Genomic DNA, 19,944 nt, shown 5'->3' with positions numbered 1-19,944 from the left:
TGTAGTTAGTGACAGGTGCTGAGAGTTGCTAGGAACTTCAATCAGAGCTAACTGTTAAACTACTCTGGCCACTGGGGCTCTGTCAGGGAAATAGCAGTCTCCCCTCGGCACCCTTCACAAACTACACTTCCCAGGATTCTCTCAGGGAAGCCATGACTGGTGTGGGTGTGGCCCTCTGATTAGGCAAGCCCAGCAGCTGTGAGTCTGTTTGGCTTTTAGAACACGTTCTTACTGAACATGTCCGACATTATCATTGAGTTGAAGCCAAAATTTCTTAAATTAATTAAGAATCAGCCAGGCATTTTTTAAACTTTTAAACTGCAGACGATGAAGGTCCACAGGTACTCTGTGAACGTGGCTGATTTTTAATGAATTTCAACAGATTATGAGAACTCTGACAGAAAAAAGTCAAAAATGGCTCTGTTTCCGTTCTCTCCCTCTTTACACGTTGAACTCTTGATTCTATCTGACTGTTTTGTGTAAAATGTAAATGTACTGCCTTCAAGTCGATTCCGAGTTACGGTGGCCCTATGAATAAGGTTTTTTTTTATGAGGCTGAGAGGCAATGACTGGCCCAAGGTCACCCAGTGAGCTTCATGGCTATGTGGGGATTCGAACCCTGGTCTCCCATGTTGTAGTCCAGCACCTTAACCACTACACCACACTGGCTCTCTGACTGTTTTGTGTATTGCCATGAAAATTTAGAGGGTTGTTACACAAGCGTTTCTGAGTTCAGGACTATAAAATTTGTAAGGTTTTGTTTTGAACTGGACTTATGGGAAGCATCAGAATGGTATGAGGGTTATTTTCAATTTAACATTGTGGAATGCGAAAAATCCATGCTGACTATAGTATACAGCCACTCTCGTGGCTGTAACAAAACATCTTCAAAAACATTTTTTCAAAAGGTTTAAAAACACCCTTTAAAAAAAGTATTAAAACAAACTGTAACATTTTTAACGTATAATTTTTTATTTTTTAAATAAAATAAAATAAAAATAAAATATTTTTTTGCAAAAACAGATGACTTCTGATCTATCTTCATATCAGCTGTAACAGATACATATAAAGATACCTTGTTCACTAATAAATTACATAATCTCCTTTTTTCTCAATTAAATAACCTAGTTAATCATCAAATCCCAATATCACCAATTCATTTTCTGTGTCTCGCAAAAAACTCCAAAAGGAATCCCAATCCTTGAGAAATGTGACTATTGTTTTTTCTCTCAATAGACACGTCAGCTTATCCATTTCTGCCAGGTCCATTAGTTTTAGTAGCCATTCTTCAATTGTTGGTAATGTTGTATCCTTCCATCTTTCCGCATATAGTAATCTCGCCGCATATAGTAATCTCACTGAATCACTCTTCCATGATTCCTTTCCAGTTGTACGTCCATCAAGCCCAACAAAAAAAGTTCTGGTTTAAATTGAATATTAATCTTTAAAATTTTCTGCATTAATTTATATATTTGCCTCCAAAATGTTTTTGCTTGTTTACATGTCCACCACATATGGTAGAAAGTGCCTTCCAGTTGCTTACATTTCCAGCACTCATTATGAACAGTTTTGTATATTCTTGACAATTTCTCTGGGGTCATATACCAACGATCATCATTTTATAAAAATTTTCTTTGAGATTGTAGCACAATGTAAATTTTAGTCCTTTTGCCCACATATTTTCCCATTGATCCATTTGTATGTTATATCCAAAATTCTTAGCCCATTTTTAAAACACATTAAAAAACTACAGAGTAAGTACTATTTAACTCAGAACTTATGAATAAATGTGTTTAGGATTGTTCAGTATAACACCTGAATTTGAGCTAGTTTAAGGCTGCCACAGACATAACCTTCTGAAGAGTTGGAATTGCTTGGTTTTGTTTGCAGCAATAGCTCAATACCTTTTTATTAAGATGAAATAAAACGCGCTAGCTTTTGAGTTTCACAAAACTTGGTCTTGTCTGACTGGTATCCAGCCGAAAAAATAAAACCCTGGCTTTGCAGCAATTGGATTTCTAAGGGAAGCAAAATTCTGTCTCTTGCTTATACTCTTTTGCTTGTTGGGCTGCTTTATGGAGCGTATGTATTTGCAAGTGAACTCATTCCGCGGAGAAGCGGCATTCCACTCCGCAATTTCTTATGTCTCCCCATTTCTTCAGAGCTCTGTGATATCGGCTGTTTTCTGATACTGGGAGACTATAGTGTGCTGATTGCGGCCGAGGAACGTGTTTGTCTAGGAGTCGGATTACGCTCAGACCGTTAGCTATTGGTGGCAATGGGGATTTTTAGTTATTTATTTTAAATATCGTCCCTTCCGTTCTGGCGACAACTGATTTCAAGATAATACTGGGCTGGCTCTTCATTTAGTACATTAAGTGGACGAGATATAATCAGATTTACTCCGCGAAAAGGACACAATATGCAAACGGACAACGTTCTGTAAACAATAAACCTGAGGAAGGCTGCTGCTGCTCCTCCCCTCCCTAACCCTCCTTCACGCGGATGTGTGTGGAGTAATGGGTGCAGCTTGTACAGATCTGCAAGAGGGAGCCTCTCTCGCCTCACAGGGTTAAGCCGTCCTGTCTTTGATGTGGGATGGTGAGGGTGTGGGGGAGGCAGGAGAGAGGGCTCAGTGATCTGGCTCTTTCATAGGCAGGAGCCGTAGGCATGGAGCGATGATGCAGTTGCCTCCGCAGGCCCCCGGGGCCCCCGCAGGGACTTGAGGTGGGGGATATTGCAACCCGAGGGGCATGGCGACGGATTTGGCCTCGGGTAGTTCCTCGGCACTGCGTTTGGCCGCAGAAGAGGCCGTGTGCCCGCTTGCGCGAGATGTACCTCCTGGACAGTAGCCATCCATCCTGCGCTCCTCCTTCCCCAGGAGCTATGGAGGGAGGGACCCCCCAGCGAAAGACGGTATACCGCATCTCGGTGACCCTAGTGAAGAAGGAGTCGCTTGGTTTGGCCAGCGTGCCTCGGGATGGGTTGCTCCGGGAGGAGGAGGAGGAGGAAAGCGCCGCCGCTGCCGGGCAGGCGTTCCGCAGTTTTCGGGCCCTCAGCACCGGACAACTCGAGTTGGGTTGCCTGAAGGTGACCGAGCGAGCCGGGCTTGGCTTCAGGTGGCCGCCGGCAGACGCCCCTGGGAAGGACTTGGCGCGGGAGGTGGCTGCCCGCCGTCTTCTGCCGGGCTCGGAGGTGCTGGAACACTCGCCCACCGCGCGCCCTGAGGAAGGAGAAGCCGTCGGCGTTGGCCCTGGGAGGCAGCCGGTAATGGCCCCGTTGCTCCGGAGCGGCAGTTTCAGGCACTGGAGCGGCGGGGAAGCGCTGCGGCTGCGCGCCTTGGCCCGGCCCAAGCGCCACAGCAGCTCCGGTTGTCTCGCTGTCCCTGCCGCCGCCGGTGCAGGACAACCAGGAGCCGGAGGGCGCAGCCCGCTGTCGGTGGTGGAGTTGGCCGTGGACGAACAGCTGGAGCGGAGCGCGGGCGGGAAGAGCCAGTGCGGCGAGCTGCTGACGCTTTCGGAGAGGCTGGTGGCCTGGGAGAGTTCCGTCGGAGGCTCTCCTCGGGTCAGGGCTTGTAGCAGCAGCCTCAAGAGAAAAGCCGGCGTAAATGCCCAGTCCAGCAGCGAGAGCCTCGCCGAGCCCTTGAGCAGAGGTGCCTCCTTGGTTCTAAGAGGAGTGGGCGTGGGGTTTTGTCTTGTTAACTGGGTTGGCAAGACACGCGCGTGTGCGCTTCTTGTGCAAAGCAAGAGCTCCTTAACTGTTTGCACAAGTTGAAACGTGATGATTCGCTTCGGTTTTACCGTCCTATTACAGTCCTGTCCTTGATGCCGAAAAGGGGAGCCCTTTCTCAAATCGGTATTCCTTTGTTCCATTCTATAAATCGGTAGTACTTATTGAACTTAGAGCCCCAGGGTCGGGTGTTCAGTTTATATAGTTAGGAGAGGAAAAGAGCATTTACATAGGTTACTAGGTCAGCGAATCCTCTGTAGTAGCATGCACATCCTTTGTCCTTGCGAGGAATGTAGAACCTGCTCATGTTGATGTTAAGCATATTCCATTAAGTCAGTCCTAAAGAAAACAGTAGGGTTTTTTAAAACTAGTTGCAAATGTTAATGGCAGTGTGAGCAATTGTAAGTGCATAAGCTTAAATGCAAGCGGCTTAAAACAGTATTTTAGACTTTCTGTAAAATGAAGTGGGATTGACGCTTGTTTTCAAAGGCAAGCAGGTTGCTGATACCATAATGCAATGTTAGGACAAAAAGTGTAACTGGATACAAGTGATGTACTACATTAGTGACATTCTTAAAACTGTGCAGAGTTCTGTCAATAACCCAGCGAATGTCTGTGAAATATACAGAAAACACTTAAATGTAGGCTGACTGAAGATTCAGAATGAAACAATAGCAAAGGTTCCTCTGCTCATTAAATATTTAAGCTGATAATGATGAAGGTGGGAATCTTTCTTGGGAGTAATGGCCTATTGTAACACAGATGTGTAGCTCTAGATATTTGAAGAAAAAACTGGAGGCACTGTGTGTAGCTACAGTATGGGTGCTAAACACCTGTGGCTGTTTGTTTTGATGTAAGTTCCACTGTGTTCAGTGGGGCTTGCTCCCAGGCAAGTTAGTACAGAACTGCAGCCTTGGAATATCCAGATTGGGAAGAACAAGGCTCTGTCTACAAGCAAGGGTGAGTTTTCCATGAAATATAATAAAGGGGATAGTTGTAGAACTAAAAATAGTGAAAACAGTGGAAAGAACAGTGCAGTTGAATATGTATAAGTAGGAGCAGAACTGGGGAACATGGGAGCGGCAGCAACTCAGTACTGTAAGAAATTATTAACATGCCCATAGATTCATCAATTATACACGGCTTTTTAAAGTAAGGTTTACTTCTGTGTAATTCATTACACTCTTACTATTTTGTAATATGTATCACTCTTTTCCTTTAAGAAATGGAGAATGGAATTTCATTTCACAGACCAGGATTCGAATCCCCACACAGCCATGGAGCTCAGTGGGTGACCGTGGGCCAGTCACTGCCTCTCAGCCTCAGAGGGAGGCAATGGGAAACCCCCTCTGAATACAGCTGACCATGAAAACTCTATTCATAGGGTCGCCATAAGTGGGAATCAACTTGAAGGCAGGTTTTTCTTTAATCCTGCAAAGTACACCTGCCCAAGGCCCTGCAGTAAATGGCTGGATGGGAGAATTTGAACTTGGATAGGAAAGACTTGTGTACTAATTCAAAGGATTCTATCCAGCAAAGTTGTCCCATTCACACAAAGACGTCCGCTTGTACAGTGGAACTTCCTTTCTCTCTCCTCTTCTCGAATGCACCCCCATCTCTTTTGTTGCAGTGCTTCTCTTCAGAGTTGCAGCCTGCCATGACTCTCCCCCCTCCTTTTAATTCCCACCCTCCAACACACACTCAGCATTCTATGGCCATTGAACATGCTCACTCCCCTCCTCCATTAGGGTTTTTCTATTTTTAAAAAAGTGCATTTGCAGACTCCCAAGTGTGTTGATAGTTATTTACATCCACTTTTAACTGATTATTATTATTATTATTATTATTATTATTTTATTACATTTTATTTATACCCCGCCTTTCGGCCAAAGGCCCTCAAGGCGGCTTACAAGAAAAATAAACACAGGTATAAAAATACCATAATATACAATATAAACAATACAATATACAAAAATTAAATTAAATAGAAACAACATTATCATTATCAACACCACCAATTAACACCGATTAAGATAAGTATGGACTTTTAAGCATAATATAATTGCTGTTATTTTAATTTATGCATTTATGTATGTGTAATTGTTGTAAACCGCCCAGAGAGCTTTGGCTGTGGGGTGGTATACAAATGTAAATCATCATCCATCATCATCATCATCCATCATCAAACAAGACTTTACAATACTTTAGTATTGGTATTTTAAAAATAAAACTCAGTTTGTATGCCACACTTTTTTGTAATTATCTATTAACTTGCATTTCTTTATGGGTTTAATTATGTTTTTTAACTTTTTTACTGATGTATATCTATATTGTTGATTATGATGACTAGATTTTAAATTGTATATGAAATGCCTTTTCTGTTGTACACCGCCCTGAGAGCCCAGGCTATGGGCGGTATAAAAATTTAATTAATTAATTAAATAAATGAATAAAATCAATCAATCATCATCATCATCCATCAATCATCATCTCCCATTTTGGTACCGAGAAAATGATGTTTTGCTGTTAGTATATATGCCTAATATAGAAAGAGGCTTGTAGCTGTTTGAGCCTTTTATAGAGAGATTCAACGACGTGTTGTTCCTGCTACTGTGAGCGGGCAGGTAATAATTATATATGCACTTAGGCTGAAGATGTATAGTGTATAAAGAACTGACGTAACGCTGCTTCTTCCCAACTCTCCCCTATACTCAAAACATTGCCTTTACTGTTGGTTTCACGTTTTGCTTGATGGGGAATGAGTGGATTTGAATGATAATTTTGAATACTAATTACATATCTGTCAACTCTTTTGAGAAGTAATTAGGCAATTCTACTTAACAAATCAAATTCTTTGGTAGCATTTAGAACAACTATACCTCCTCTTTCACTACTTAATTTCATATTAGTATGAAATCTTAACACAATAAATTATTAAAGAGAAGATTCTATTTCATCATAGATAATTTTCCTTTATAAGCCTCATTCTGTTATTCTTTAACTACCCTGATGATGGGAATATTGGGGGAAACAACCATTATGAGTGCCAGTGCTCTCTTAACTGGGAGTTCAAGAGCCTGCAGTATAAAGTCCAAAGGGACAACAGCCTAATGCAATTCCAGCTGAACTTAAATTACATACCTTAATACCTTTTACTTCTATATCACATTATATTAAATGTTCCCAGAAATAACTTGTTGAAGTTGCCTTTCACTGCTAGACTATGTTGTAGAATTTTTAATATGGAATTTTCTTGTACAATTCTTGCAATATTAAAAGCCTTCAGCTTGGGAATTATAAGTTCAGCTGACCATTCTGCAAACTGCAGCTTTCAAAATTTGTGTTTAAGAAACCCCTCCATTTCATGAATAATGGTTCTTTCCATCCGTTGATGGTGGTTTTAAGGTATGTATCGGGTTGACATGTTTATTAAGCTTTTAGTAGTAAACTGGTAATTGTCTAGTTTGATTCTACCAGGTTCTGCAGAAGCAGTGGTTTGTTCATACAGGTTATTGCTGGACTTCAGAAACTAACCACCCCAAAGTTAAATGCAAGAGAAGGAATACAGGAGGCAGCTAAGACTTGCAATTGAAACAGCTTAATTGTGTCTTAATTTTTACCTAGATGTATTTTTAAATCCAGGATACAAACATGAATGTACGATAAAAATAGGGCCTCAGAAATGTTAATTCAGTGGTTGGATGCATGCCAGAAGTGGTGTGGACAGTGGAGGTCTGTGATATGTTAGAGAAGGAGTCTTGTGGGTCAGGCTTTCAGTGGGCTGTCTTGCTTCCTCACCAGTGGCATGATATTGCATAATGGAAGAGTGGCAAGACTGTATCGGTGTTTGTCCTGAGCATTCATAAATGCATCTATATGACAGCACCTGCCTAGGGTTTCTGGATGCAGACAGAGTGCAGAGGAAAAGATGGGACAAGATCAAGAGAGAAGAATCTACATGAAGGATCTGAAGTGGGAAAAGAAACTAAAAGCTAGGATTTATGAAATATTGACAAATAGTCAAGTATTCAAAAGCATTAATGTTATGAGAACAACCAAGAACATAGGGCAGTATCCAATAAAGTAGTTCCATTAGTACAAGGATTTTCATTTGCGCAATAAAACCTCCCCTCTCTTTCTTCTTCCTAATCCCTCCCCAAATCTGGCCTCGAGGGTTGGGGAAAAACCCCCACAACAGATTTAAGGGTGCTCGGTGAGAGAAAAGAGAAGTTCCATTGCGCACCAGAAGTCCTTGTGTTAACAGAACTATTTTGTTGGATACTGCCCCAAGCATCAAAAAGTTAGGTACTTATGACCACTAAAGCCGAAATAAAATAATGAGAGCTGTTGTTATGAAATAATGGTGATGATTTGCTACAATTATTTTTAAGTTAAGTACTTTGGGTGAAATCTAATGATTCCTGTGCATGAGCCTAGTGAGACTTCTGCTTCCACAATGGGATTTCACCCTTTTGTCCTTCCCCTTGCAACCTCCTACATTCCCCCAGTCTGTTTCAGAGAGCTGGGGATTCACTGGAGCAGATTTGAGGGGATGGGGACTGTCTTTGATTTTTTATATATGCCCCCCTGAGCAAAATATTGCCCCTGCCATTCCATTCTCATAACAACACTCTGAGGTGGGACTGTGAGTATTTTATTAACCCAGTGTCACTTAATGAGTTTCATGACTGAATGAATTTCACAACTGAATGAGGAAACAAACTGGGGGCTCCCTGGTTCTAGTCTGATAGTACCCACTAGGCAGTGGCTGTTGCTATTGACTGCTTGGAGATGCCTGCAAGTATAGCAAGGCAGCCAGTGAAAGAAACTTCGCTATGTTGTTAGGTATGCCTCTGACATCTGCAGAGCTACGGACCAAACTTGCCTTCATTTGTAGGGATGGGAGAAGAATTTGGCAAATATGATTCCGATGCAGATTTGCACTTCCTAGAGTAATACTCTGCTCACGGCCGGAGTTCGATTCCAACGGAAGGAGGAAGTCGAATCTCCGGTAAAAGGGGTCGAGGTCCACTCAGCCTTCCATCCATCCGTGGTCGGTAAAATGAGTACCCGGCATATGCTGGGGGGTAAAGAAAGGCAGGGGAAGGAACTGGCAATCCCACCCCATATAGACGGTCTGCCTAGTAAACGTTGCAAGACATCACCCTAAGAGTCGGAAACGACTCGCACTACAAGTGCGGGGACACCTTTACCTTTAGAGTAATATGCAGATCAGACGTGGGGCTGCTTCAGAATCCTCACTCCTACTAGATTCCATGATGAGGTTATCTGAGTGCTACTGACTCTCCTTTTTTTTGCAGATAGCAGCTGCCTGGAGAGGCTAGCGTACAGGGTTGAAAATATGGTTATAATTCTCCCCCCGGGACCAATGGAACTCTGATGACATGTACTTGCTCTCAGGAGATGGTTCAGAAAAATACATGGCTGCTCTCTTGGCAGCCATTCAGCATCCCTGAGAGCCACAGGATCCCATCAGGTACCATCACTCCCTGGAGAATGGGCTAGCTGCTCCAGGCAGCTGGTATCTGTAAAAAAAAAAAAAAAAAATAAGAAAAATGAAGATAGACAGCCCTTGGACCACTTCTTAAGGAGTTAAGCTTTTATTTCCTAAGTCTGTGCTAGTTGTTTTTTTAAAAAACTGCATGGAAATTGGGTGGAGTGGAATAAACTTGCTTTGGGACAAGTGTAGAAATGGGATGGAACAGACTTAGACTGATCCATCCATCTCTACTCAGTCATGCCTTGCTGACAAATGACACTCTAATGAAATTTTAAAAGTAAATTGCTACTACACTATAGCAGTCTTGGAATGTCTTACCATATTTGACTGGTCAGTTGACTGGCGTGCCAATCCTACTGGAAGCAATTGTGTTATATTTTATAGTTGTTGCAGTATGCACTGCCAGTAGAATCCTACAAGTTTACTTCTAAATTTAATAATCAGGGAATTTTCTGTTTAAAACCATATACTACTGTTTCTCTCTTCAGCCTGTTCTTTTATGTTATATATAGTCATGTATTTATTTATTTTATTTATCTTATTATACTTGTATACCGCCCCATAGCTGAAGCTCTCTGGGTGGTTTACAGTAACTAAAAACATTAAAACAAATACAATTTAAAACAGATCTTATAAAAACAATTTAAAACACAATTAAAAAATTTAATTTAAAATTTTTCTTAGGTGTAGTCATTTGAAAAAAGTTAACTTGGACAGATTCAGAGTTGCAGTTGTATCCGTTGTTATATTAATTTTATTAAACAATGTACTTTTAGGCAAATTCCTAAGGTTTTCAAGCCCACATTAGGTTAAAACCAGTTCAATAAGTGTGTGTTCAGGAAGCCAGTGCATAAAAGGTGAAGGCAGCTAATTCCCAAACGTCTTAACTTCACTTGGTAACCTTGTATGCCTCTTGAATGGGTGGTTATTTTGCAGGATCTCTCAGGACATGTCCTGAAATACATCTTTAAAAAAAAGCCATTAGCATGAAATGCTTAAACATTACTCCAGCAATGATCTATGCTTCATCAAACATCTGGGTATTCGGTATGTTTCAACCTTGTTCTCCGTGCTTTGACCAGAGACTAGTTACATTATTGGCTATATTGACTAAGTTATGTTTGGTAATATTTTCCAGCTCAAATCTTCCTAACCACATGCCTGAATTCCATGAAAGAACATTAAAAATCAAGCAACTGCTGTCCTTATTAGGTGGCTATGTAGAATTGTTTAAAAAAAGAAAAGAAAAGAAACTTCTGTGAAATATAAAGTCTTAATCACTGAGAAACTTGTAAATGTGAAGACAAGGCAGATGTTTGTAATTCACCAAATAGCCATGCAATTGCTATTTTAAGGGAGCAACATAAACTGTCTCTCATAAACCCATGATTTAATAAATGATTTGTGTGACTGACAGAAGAGACCTATATCTTTTTATTTCTTATCAGTGCAAAATAATGTTAATGTGTTATGCTGGCCATTGAACGGTTCATTTTGGCATTTCCTTGATTTGTTATTTTGAAACAGTCAAGGGTTATCTTCCTGTATTGGGTACCTAAGAGTGTTTCCTTATGGTTCATCGCGGTACAAGTAATGGGTATAAAATGGCAATGGAGAGTGGTACTTATAATTTCAAAACAGATATCTTTAGTCTTCTTCTTTTTAGTTAGAAGAATGACAAAAATAGAATAAGTGGAATTGTGGTGGAATAAATGAAAATTTGCATTAGCTACAACTTGCTGGTGCATCTATTTGTGACAGTGTGTTGACTTTGCCGTTGTTCAGTTACTGGCATATCCAGTTTTGCAGGCTAATAAGATTAGGAGGAGGCTGGGTACCTTAGTCACTGTTTTGCTAATCATGGTTTGGGTACATAAGAACATAAGAAGAGCCTGCTGGATCAGGCCAGTGGCCCATCTAGTCCAGCATCCTGTTCTCACAGTGGCCAACCAGGTGCCTGGGGGAAGCCCGCAAGCAGGACCCGAGTGCGAGAACACTCTCCCCTCCTGAGGCTTCCGGCAACTGGTTTTCAGAAGCATGCTGCCTCTGACTAGGGTGGCAGAGCACAGCCATCATGGCTAGTAGCCATTGATAGCCCTGTCCTCCATGAATTTGTCTAATCTTCTTTTAAAGCCGTCCAAGCTGCTGGCCATTACTGCATCTTGTGGGAGCAAATTCCATAGTTTAACTATGCGCTGAGTAAAGAAGTACTTCCTTTTGTCTGTCCTGAATCTTCCAACATTCAGCTTCTTTGAATGTCCACGAGTTCTAGTATTATGAGAGAGGGAGAAGAACTTTTCTCTATCCACTTTCTCAATGCCATGCATAATTTTATACACTTCTATCATGTCTCCTCTGACCCGCCTTTTCTCTAAACTAAAAAGCCCCAAATGCTGCAACCTTTCCTCGTAAGGGAGTCGCTCCATCCCTTTGATCATTCTGGTTGCCCTCTTCTGAACCTTTTCCAACTCTATAATATCCTTTTTGAGATGAGGCGACCAGAACTGTACACAGTATTCCAAATGCGGCCGCACCATAGATTTATACAATGGCATTATGATATTGGCTGTTTTATTTTCAATACCTTTCCTAATTATTGCTAGCATGGAATTTGCCTTTTTCACAGCTGCCGCACACTGGGTTGACATTTTCATCGTGCTGTCCACTACAACCCCGAGGTCTCTCTCCTGGTCGGTCACCGCCAGTTCAGACCCCATGAGCGTATATGTGAAATTAAGATTTTTTGCTCCAATATGCATAATTTTACACTTGTTTATATTGAATTGCATTTGCCATTTTTTTGCCCATTCACTCAGTTTGGAGAGGTCTTTTTGGAGCTCTTCGCAATCCCTTTTTGTTTTAACAATCCTGAACAATTTAGTGTCGTCAGCAAACTTGGCCACTTCACTGCTCACTCCTAATTCTAGGTCATTAATAAACAAGTTGAAAAGTACAGGTCCCAATACCGATCCTTGAGGGACTCCACTTTCTACAGCCCTCCATTGGGAGAACTGTCCGTTTATTCCTACTCTCTGCTTTCTGCTTCTTAACCAATTCCTTATCCACAAGAGGACCTCTCCTCTTATTCCATGACTGCTAAGCTTCCTCAGAAGCCTTTGGTGAGGTACCTTGTCAAACGCTTTTTGAAAGTCTAAGTACACTATGTCCACTGGATCACCTCTATCTATATGCTTGTTGACACTCTCAAAGAATTCTAATAGGTTACTGAGACAGGACTTTCCCTTGCAGAAGCCATGCTGGCTCTGCTTCAGCAAGGCTTGTTCTTCTATGTGCTTAGTTAATCTAGCTTTAATCATACTTTCTACCAGTTTTCCAGGGACAGAAGTTAAGCTAACTGGCCTGTAATTTCCGGGATCCCCTCTGGATCCCTTTTTGAAGATTGGCGTTACATTTGCCACTTTCCAGTCCTCAGGCACGGAGGAGGAACCAAGGGACAAGTTACATATTTTAGTTAGCAGGTCAGCAATTTCACCTTTGAGTTCTTTGAGAACTCTCGGGTGGATGCCATCCGGGCCCGGTGATTTGTCAGTTTTTATAATGTCCATTAAGCTTAGAACTTCCTCTCTCGTTACCACTATTTGTCTCAGTTCCTCAGAATCCCTTCCTGCAAATGTTAGTTCAGGTTCAGGGATCTGCCCTATATCTTCCACTGTGAAGACAGATGCAAAGAATTCATTTAGCTTCTCTGCAATCTCCTTATCGTTCTTTAGTACACCTTTGACTCCCTTATCATCCAAGGGTCCAATTGTCTCCCTAGATGGTCTCCTGCTTTGAATGTATTTATAGAATTTTTTGTTGTTGGTTTTTATGTTCTTAGCAATGTGCTCCTCAAATTCTTTTTTAGCATCCCTTATTGTCTTCTTGCATTTCTTTTGCCAGAGTTTGTGTTCTTTTTTATTTTCTTCATTTGGACAAGACTTCCATTTTTTGAAGGAAGACTTTTTGCCTCTGAGAGCTTCCTTGACTTTGCTCGTTAACCATGCTGGCATCTTCTTGGCCCTGGCAGTACCTTTTCTGGTCTGCGGTATGCACTCCAGTTGAGCTTCTAATATAGTGTTTTTAAACAACTTCCAAGCATTTTCGAGTGATGTGACCCTCTGGACTTTCTTTTTCAGCTTTCTTTTTACCAATCCCCTCATTTTTGTGAAGTTTCCTCTTTTGAAGTCAAATGTGACCGTGTTGGATTTTCTTGGCAATTGGCCAGTTACATGTATGTTTAATTTAATAGCACTGTGGTCACTGCTCCCAATCGGTTCAACAACACTTACATCTCGCACCAGGTCCCGGTCCCCACTGAGGATTAAGTCCAGGGTTGCCGTCCCTCTGGTTGGTTCCATGACCAACTGGTCTAGGGAATAGTCATTTAGAATATCTAGAAACTTTGCTTCTTTGTCATGACTGGAACACATATGCAGCCAGTCTATGTCCGGGTAGTTGAAGTCACCCATTACTACCACATTTCCTAGTTTGGATGCTTCCTCAATTTCATATCTCATCTCCAGGTCTCCCTGAGCATTTTGATCAGGGGGACGATAGATCGTTCCCAGTATTAAGTCCCTCCTGGGTCATGGTATCACCACCCACAACGATTCTGTGGAGGAGTCTGCCTCTTTTGGGGTTTCGAGCTTGCTGGATTCAATGCCTTCTTTCACGTATAGAGCGACTCCGCCACCAATACGTCCTTCCCTGTCCTTCCGATATAGTTTATATCCAGGGATAACCGTATCCCACTGGTTTTCTCCATTCCACCAGGTCTCCGTTATGCTCACTATATCAATGCTCTCCTCTAAGACCAAGCACTCCAGTTCTCCCATCTTGGTTCGCAGGCTCCTAGCATTAGCGTACAGGCACTTGTAAGCAGTGTCTCTCTTCAAGTGTCTTTGGCACTTGTGGTTAGGCCTGTGGTAATTTTGCTCTTCTGAATTTATATCCTGTGCCCCTGCTCTCACAATGCCTACTTCTAGGCCTACCCCTTTTAAAATTTCATCATTTCTTTGGTTTTTATCCCAGGGGGGAGGTTTATTCTGAATCGGACCTTTCTCAGCTCCTGTCGGGGTACAGCAGCCACCATCATTTGATGCTGTTGTTTACTCTTCCCATTAATGCCAACTCTGTATATCCTAACTGCAAGGGTAAGGTGGTGGTTTAGATACAGTGATGCACGTTACTATATTTTTGCATGCATAATATTGATGAATGAATTGGGGGGCTTGCCGAAAAAGTGGTATACAAATAAACCAATGGTGATGATCCATGGTGAAGCCTTAGATGCAAAAGCTTCAATTAGCTTTCAAGCTGATGGGAAATTTGCACATGGCTATCACTGGTACTTAATATCTCCTTACAGTTAAGTGTGCTGAGCACAGAAAATGACACGCACCACAGAGCCATCTGCCTTTTAGCAACGAGCTCTCATTGAAGCAAAGGTACAGAGTAGAAGGGTTTGCTTATTAAAATGTAACTTGGTGGGATCCAAAGATGCTTTGCATGGGTGGAAGTGCCTTTCTGCTTGCACAAGTTGCCTCTCCATTTCTGCTGACTACCCCCTCCTGCTGCAGCTCACCCATGCCTTAGCTGTTCAGGGAAGGTCCCCCAAACTTTAAGAACAAAGTTTTGAAAGGCACAGAGGACTCCAGTGGGGATGAGGGGTGGGAAATTGCCATTTTGCCAGCAGAGCTCTGCTCTTCCTTCTCTCATTCTAGCCAGTAGATAACTTATTTTCATGTTAGTTAGTTGCCTATAGCAATAATTTTATACTAGTGTATTGTTAAAATGCTTTATAAAAAATTGTTCAATTTTACAGATGCCTTTGTAAATAGCCAGGAATGGACACTAAGTCGATCTGTGCCAGAACTCAAAGTGGTAAGTAACCTTTCAGTGTACTTCTTTTTAAAAAATATTATTATTAATTACCCTGGTCCCAGGGTGGGTTAAAAACAATTTAAAATCATAAAACATCAGAAAAATAGGGTAAATCCCAATTCTTTGGTTTCATGCATGTTAATACTGCAGATGGGTCATTTTGTTGTTTTCACCCATTACAATATTGCTAAACATCACCACATATGTAGCCTGTCTGTTGGGGAGCTTGTTGAGCTAATATGCATATATATCCTGAGTCTTCAAGATGGGATGTACTATCAATCTAAGTAACTTTTTACCTTTAAGTTGGAGACTAGATTTAAACTACTGCAGTGGCTGAGTACTGCAGCATATGGAAAATTCTCCCTTCCTTTACCAGGTTATTAAATCTTCAGCCTGCTGGTGTGGATTTGTAGCCCTTAAACTAGCAGGCCTCAATCCTGACTCATGCTTATTAGCCTGTGAAGAAGGCAAAGTATTAAAGTAATGGACTAAATTATTTCCAGTACTGATTTTGTGAATTCTTCATTCAGTCAATGTACTGCATTAGATTTTAGTTGCTCTTACTTTGAATGGTTCTGTTATGTGGCAGGTTCCAAAGCTTTCAAATAACAGTATGAATATAGTTCAGGGGAAAAAAAATAAAGTTGTTGGTTTATGTTTGGGTTGACTCCTTGGTCTGGAAGACATGATTTAAAATAGCACATTTCTGGGAAGTTAGTTTTTTCATCATTGTTTCCTTTTCAACATTCTGGTCTGGGAAAGTCCTGCCAGATACCTAAAATTTTAATCCTTGTATCAAAGAATTTCTGCATTTTGATTCCTGTCTTGGCTATTAAAAATACTTGTTTCATGCTAAACAGTGGCCTGTATGGTGTATTATGCAATTCTATGCATTTCTATTTGAAACCAAGCCCCATTGAGGCCAATGAGATTTACTCACAGGTAATTATGTATAGGATTGCAGTTTAAAATTGAGAGGCTCCATGAGGAAAGACCACTCAGGGATGACCATGTGTAGTGGGACTTGGAGTAATGAGCCAAATAGTGGTGTGCTGAGGAAAGGAAGATGAAGCGAGAATGGATTTGAAAAGGCTTTATTAAAATGGCAGTTGATAAGAGGAATACATGTTGATAAATACAGGACAGAGCCTATCCCAGGAAATAGGCAGGCACTAAACTCAAAGAGTAGGAGTTGAAGAGGAAGGGTGGTAAATGCCCTTGTACAGAACAAATTCAGGTAAAGAAGAGAAGAAAGGAAGGTTTATTTATTTATTTATTTATTAAATTTATATACCGCCCGACTAGCAATAGCTCTCTGGGCGGTGAACATAAAATAGCATAAAAATACAATGAATAACAAAATAATACTAAAATACAATCAACAATCCAATACAATAAACATTTTTAAAATTAAATCAGTGTAACTTAAAATGCTTCAGAGAATAGGAAGGTTTTGACCTGGCGCCGGAAGGAGAGCAGAGTCTGCGCCAGGCGTACTTCCTCAGGGAGACTGTTCCATAGTTCGGGGGCCACCACTGAGAAGGCCCTAGATCTTGTCATCACCCTCCGGGCCTCCCTGTGAGTTGGAACCCGGAGGAGGGCCTTCGTAGCAGAACGTAGTGCACGGGCCGGTTCATATCGGAAGAGGCGTTCCGCAAGGTATCGTGGTCCCGCACCGTATAAGGCTTTATAGGTTAATACCAACACTTTGAATCTAGCCCGGAAACATATTGGCAACCAGTGCAAGCTAGCCAGAACAGGTGTTATATGCTCGGACCGCTTGGTCCTTGTCAGCAATCTGGCCGCCGCATTTTGCACTAGTTGTAGCTTCCGAACTGTCTTCAAAGGTAGCCCTACGTAAAGCGCATTACAGTAATCCAAACGTGAGGTTACCAGAGCATGTACCACTGATGTAAGGTCCTCTTTACTCAAATAGGGACGTAGCTGGGCTACCAACCGAAGTTGGTAAAACGCATTCCTAACCACCGAGGCTACTTGAGCCTCAAGTGAGAGGGAAGAGTCTAAAAAGACTCCCAGACTACGAACCCGGTCCTTTAGGGGGAGTGTAACCCCGTCCAGGACAGGGTATATATCCACCATCCGATCAGAGAACCCGTCCACCAACAGCATCTCAGTCTTGTCTGGATTGAGCTTCAGTTTGTTAACTCTCATCCAGTCCATTGTCGAGGCCAGGCAACGGTTCAGCAAATCGACAGCCTCACCTGAAGAAGATGAAAAGGATAAGTAGAGCTGCGTGTCATCAGCATACTGATGACAACGCACTCCAAAACTCCTGATGACCTCTCCCAACGGCTTCATGTAGATATTAAAAAGCAGGGGGGACAAAACTGACCCCTGTGGGACCCCATATTGGAGAGCCCGCGGTGTCGAGCAATGTTCCCCAAGCACTACCTTCTGGAGACGACTCGCCAAGTAGGAGCGGAACCACTGCCAAGCAGTACCTCCAACTCCCAACTCCGCGAGCCTCTCCAGAAGGATACCATGGTCGATGGTATCAAAAGCCGCTGAGAGATCAAGGAGAATCAACAGAGTTACACTCCCTCTGTCTCTTTCCCAACATAGGTCATCGTACAGGGCGACCAAGACTGTCTCAGTGCCAAAACCGGGCCTAAAACCCGACTGAAATGGATCTAGATAATCAGTTTCATCCAATAGCGCCTGGAGCTGGCCAGCAACCACCCGTTCCAAGACCTTGCCCAGGAATGGAACATTCGCCACTGGCCTGTAGCTGTTAAAATTGTCTGGGTCCAAGGAAGGCTTTTTCAGGAGTGGTCTCACCACTGCCTCTTTCAGACAGCCCGGGACCACTCCCTCTCGTAAAGAGGCATTTATCACTTCCTTGGCCCAGCTACCTGTTCCATTCCTACTAGTTTTTATCAGCCAGGAGGGGCAAGGATCCAGTACCGAATTGGTTGCACGTAACTGTCCAAGCACCTTGTCCACGTCCTCGAGTTGAACCAACTGAAGCTCATCCAACAAAACAGGACAAGACTGTGCTCCGGACATCTCACTAGGATCTGCTGCTATAACTTGAGAGTCTAGGTCCTGGCGGATACATGAGATCTTATTCTGGAAGTGATCGGCAAACTGATTACAGCGGGCCTCCGATGATTCCACCGTGTCCGGAGGGTTTGAATGGAGAAGCCCCCGGACAACTCGAAAGAGCTCCACTGGGCGGCAAAGAGATGATTTAATAGTGGCAGCAAAATGATGTTTTTTAGCTGCCTTCACTGCTCCTACATAGAGCTTAGTCGAAGCACTAACCAGCGCATAATTGTATCCGTTGGGAGTTCGTCTCCATTTCCGCTCAAGCCTCCTCCTATCTTGCTTCATCGCTCTCAGCTCCGGAGTATACCATGGAGCTGTATGAGCTCTACACAGGAGAGGGCGTGCAGGAGCGATCGTGTTTACAGCCCGGGTCATCTCTGTATTCCACAGAGCGACCAGGGCTTCAGCAGGAGCGCCAGTCCTATCAGCCGGAAAATCCCCCAGAGCCCTTTGAAAACCTTCAGGATCCATTAGTCTCCGGGGGTGGACCATTTTAATAAGTCCCCCACCCCTGCAGAGGGAAGAGGTTACTGAAAGTCTAAACTTCAGCAAGCAGTGGTCTGTCCATGACAAAGGGAGTGTTGTAAAACTCCCCACATCCAGATCACTTTCCCCATGCTCAGTAGCAAAAACAAGGTCTAGAGTGTGCCCCGATACATGTGTTGGACCACTAACATATTGAGACAGCCCCATGGCTGTCATGGAAGCCATGAAGTCCTGAGCCGCGCCAGACAAAGTGGTCTCGGCATGAATGTTGAAATCCCCCAGTACTATTAGTCTGGGGGACCTCAACAATATATCCGAGACCACTTCCGCCAGCTCAGTTAGGGAAGCCATTGGGCAGCAAGGTGGGCGGTACACCAAAAGGATTCCCAGCCTGTCCCTCTGGCCCAACACAAGGTGCAAACACTCCAGGGCAGTAACTGAATGAACATGGTGCTTGGTGAGTGAGATGGAACTCTTATAGACGACAGCAACCCCACCTCCCCGAGCCTCAGATCTACCATGATGCTGAACCAAGTACCCCGGTGGGCAGAGCTGAGAGAGACCAACTCCTCCCTGCTCACCCACCCAGGTCTCGGTTATACATGCCAGATCGGCTGTCTCATCCACAATCAAATCAAGGTTGAGGTGAATGATGTGAAATTGCCTTATTTTTTGCTTTCACCAGTTGGTTTTTAGGTAAATGACTTGCCTTCTCTATTTTCTTACTGAACTTAAAAGTAATGAGGCTTTAAGCTTAAGATTTTGGCTTTTTCCATTTTTATGACACACTTTTTCGCTTATAGCAAAAAAGCACAATTCTCATGTGTGGTCAGTGCCTCATATAAACTATGTGTGTGCTTCTACAACAGATGACAACTCCTTTCAGCTCCAGCCACCACCATCTGCAGGGCACCAGGATAGTCATGAGTGCCTTAGGGCCTAGAGCATGTTGCCGGAATCCTTTCCAGTGCCGGGAGTTGGAAGGTAGTGATCTCATGGAGAGCATGGTTGGTGCTAACCATGGCTAACACTTCAGTTAACAAGGCCAAGGATTCCTGGCTTTCTATTTCTATTGAAATATATTTTAAATTGGCTCATAGTTTTGTGATACAGCATTTTGTTTCCATTTCAATAAAAAAGAAAGACTGCTTTGGACTACATTGGACGAAATACTACACTAGAGTACTTCTTGTACTTGATTTAGCCATTCTGTTCACTTCTTTTCAGGTTTCTAATGACTCTGAATTCTAATC

At 42.7% G+C, this 19,944-nt stretch overlaps 1 protein-coding gene across 8 annotated transcripts in view; it reads left to right on the top strand.

Moving 5' to 3' along the window:
- The window catches only part of AGAP1 (ArfGAP with GTPase domain, ankyrin repeat and PH domain 1), a 639,639-nt gene that overhangs the window by 45,604 nt on the left and 574,091 nt on the right, over positions 1 to 19,944 (top strand). For 6 of the 8 annotated variants that reach the window (XR_009760410.1, XM_061607662.1, XM_061607663.1 and 3 more), the window contains exons 1-2: positions 3,120 to 3,652; positions 15,075 to 15,133. Coding sequence is in view for 7 of the 8 variants with exons in the window: in XM_061607662.1 (XP_061463646.1) it covers positions 3,271 to 3,652; positions 15,075 to 15,133 (441 nt within the window). In the remaining variant the exon portion in view is untranslated. Of the gene's footprint in view, positions 1 to 3,119; positions 3,653 to 15,074; positions 15,134 to 19,944 lie in introns of those variants that run through there. The other 2 variants (XM_061607665.1, XM_061607664.1) reach the window with 1 other exon arrangement.

Source organism: Rhineura floridana, chromosome 2, assembly GCF_030035675.1.
Source record: "Rhineura floridana isolate rRhiFlo1 chromosome 2, rRhiFlo1.hap2, whole genome shotgun sequence".
Classification (NCBI taxonomy): Eukaryota; Metazoa; Chordata; class Lepidosauria; order Squamata; family Rhineuridae; genus Rhineura; species Rhineura floridana.
The sequence above is the reverse complement of the archived record's forward strand: the minus strand, read 5'-3'. Positions and strand labels throughout refer to the sequence as shown.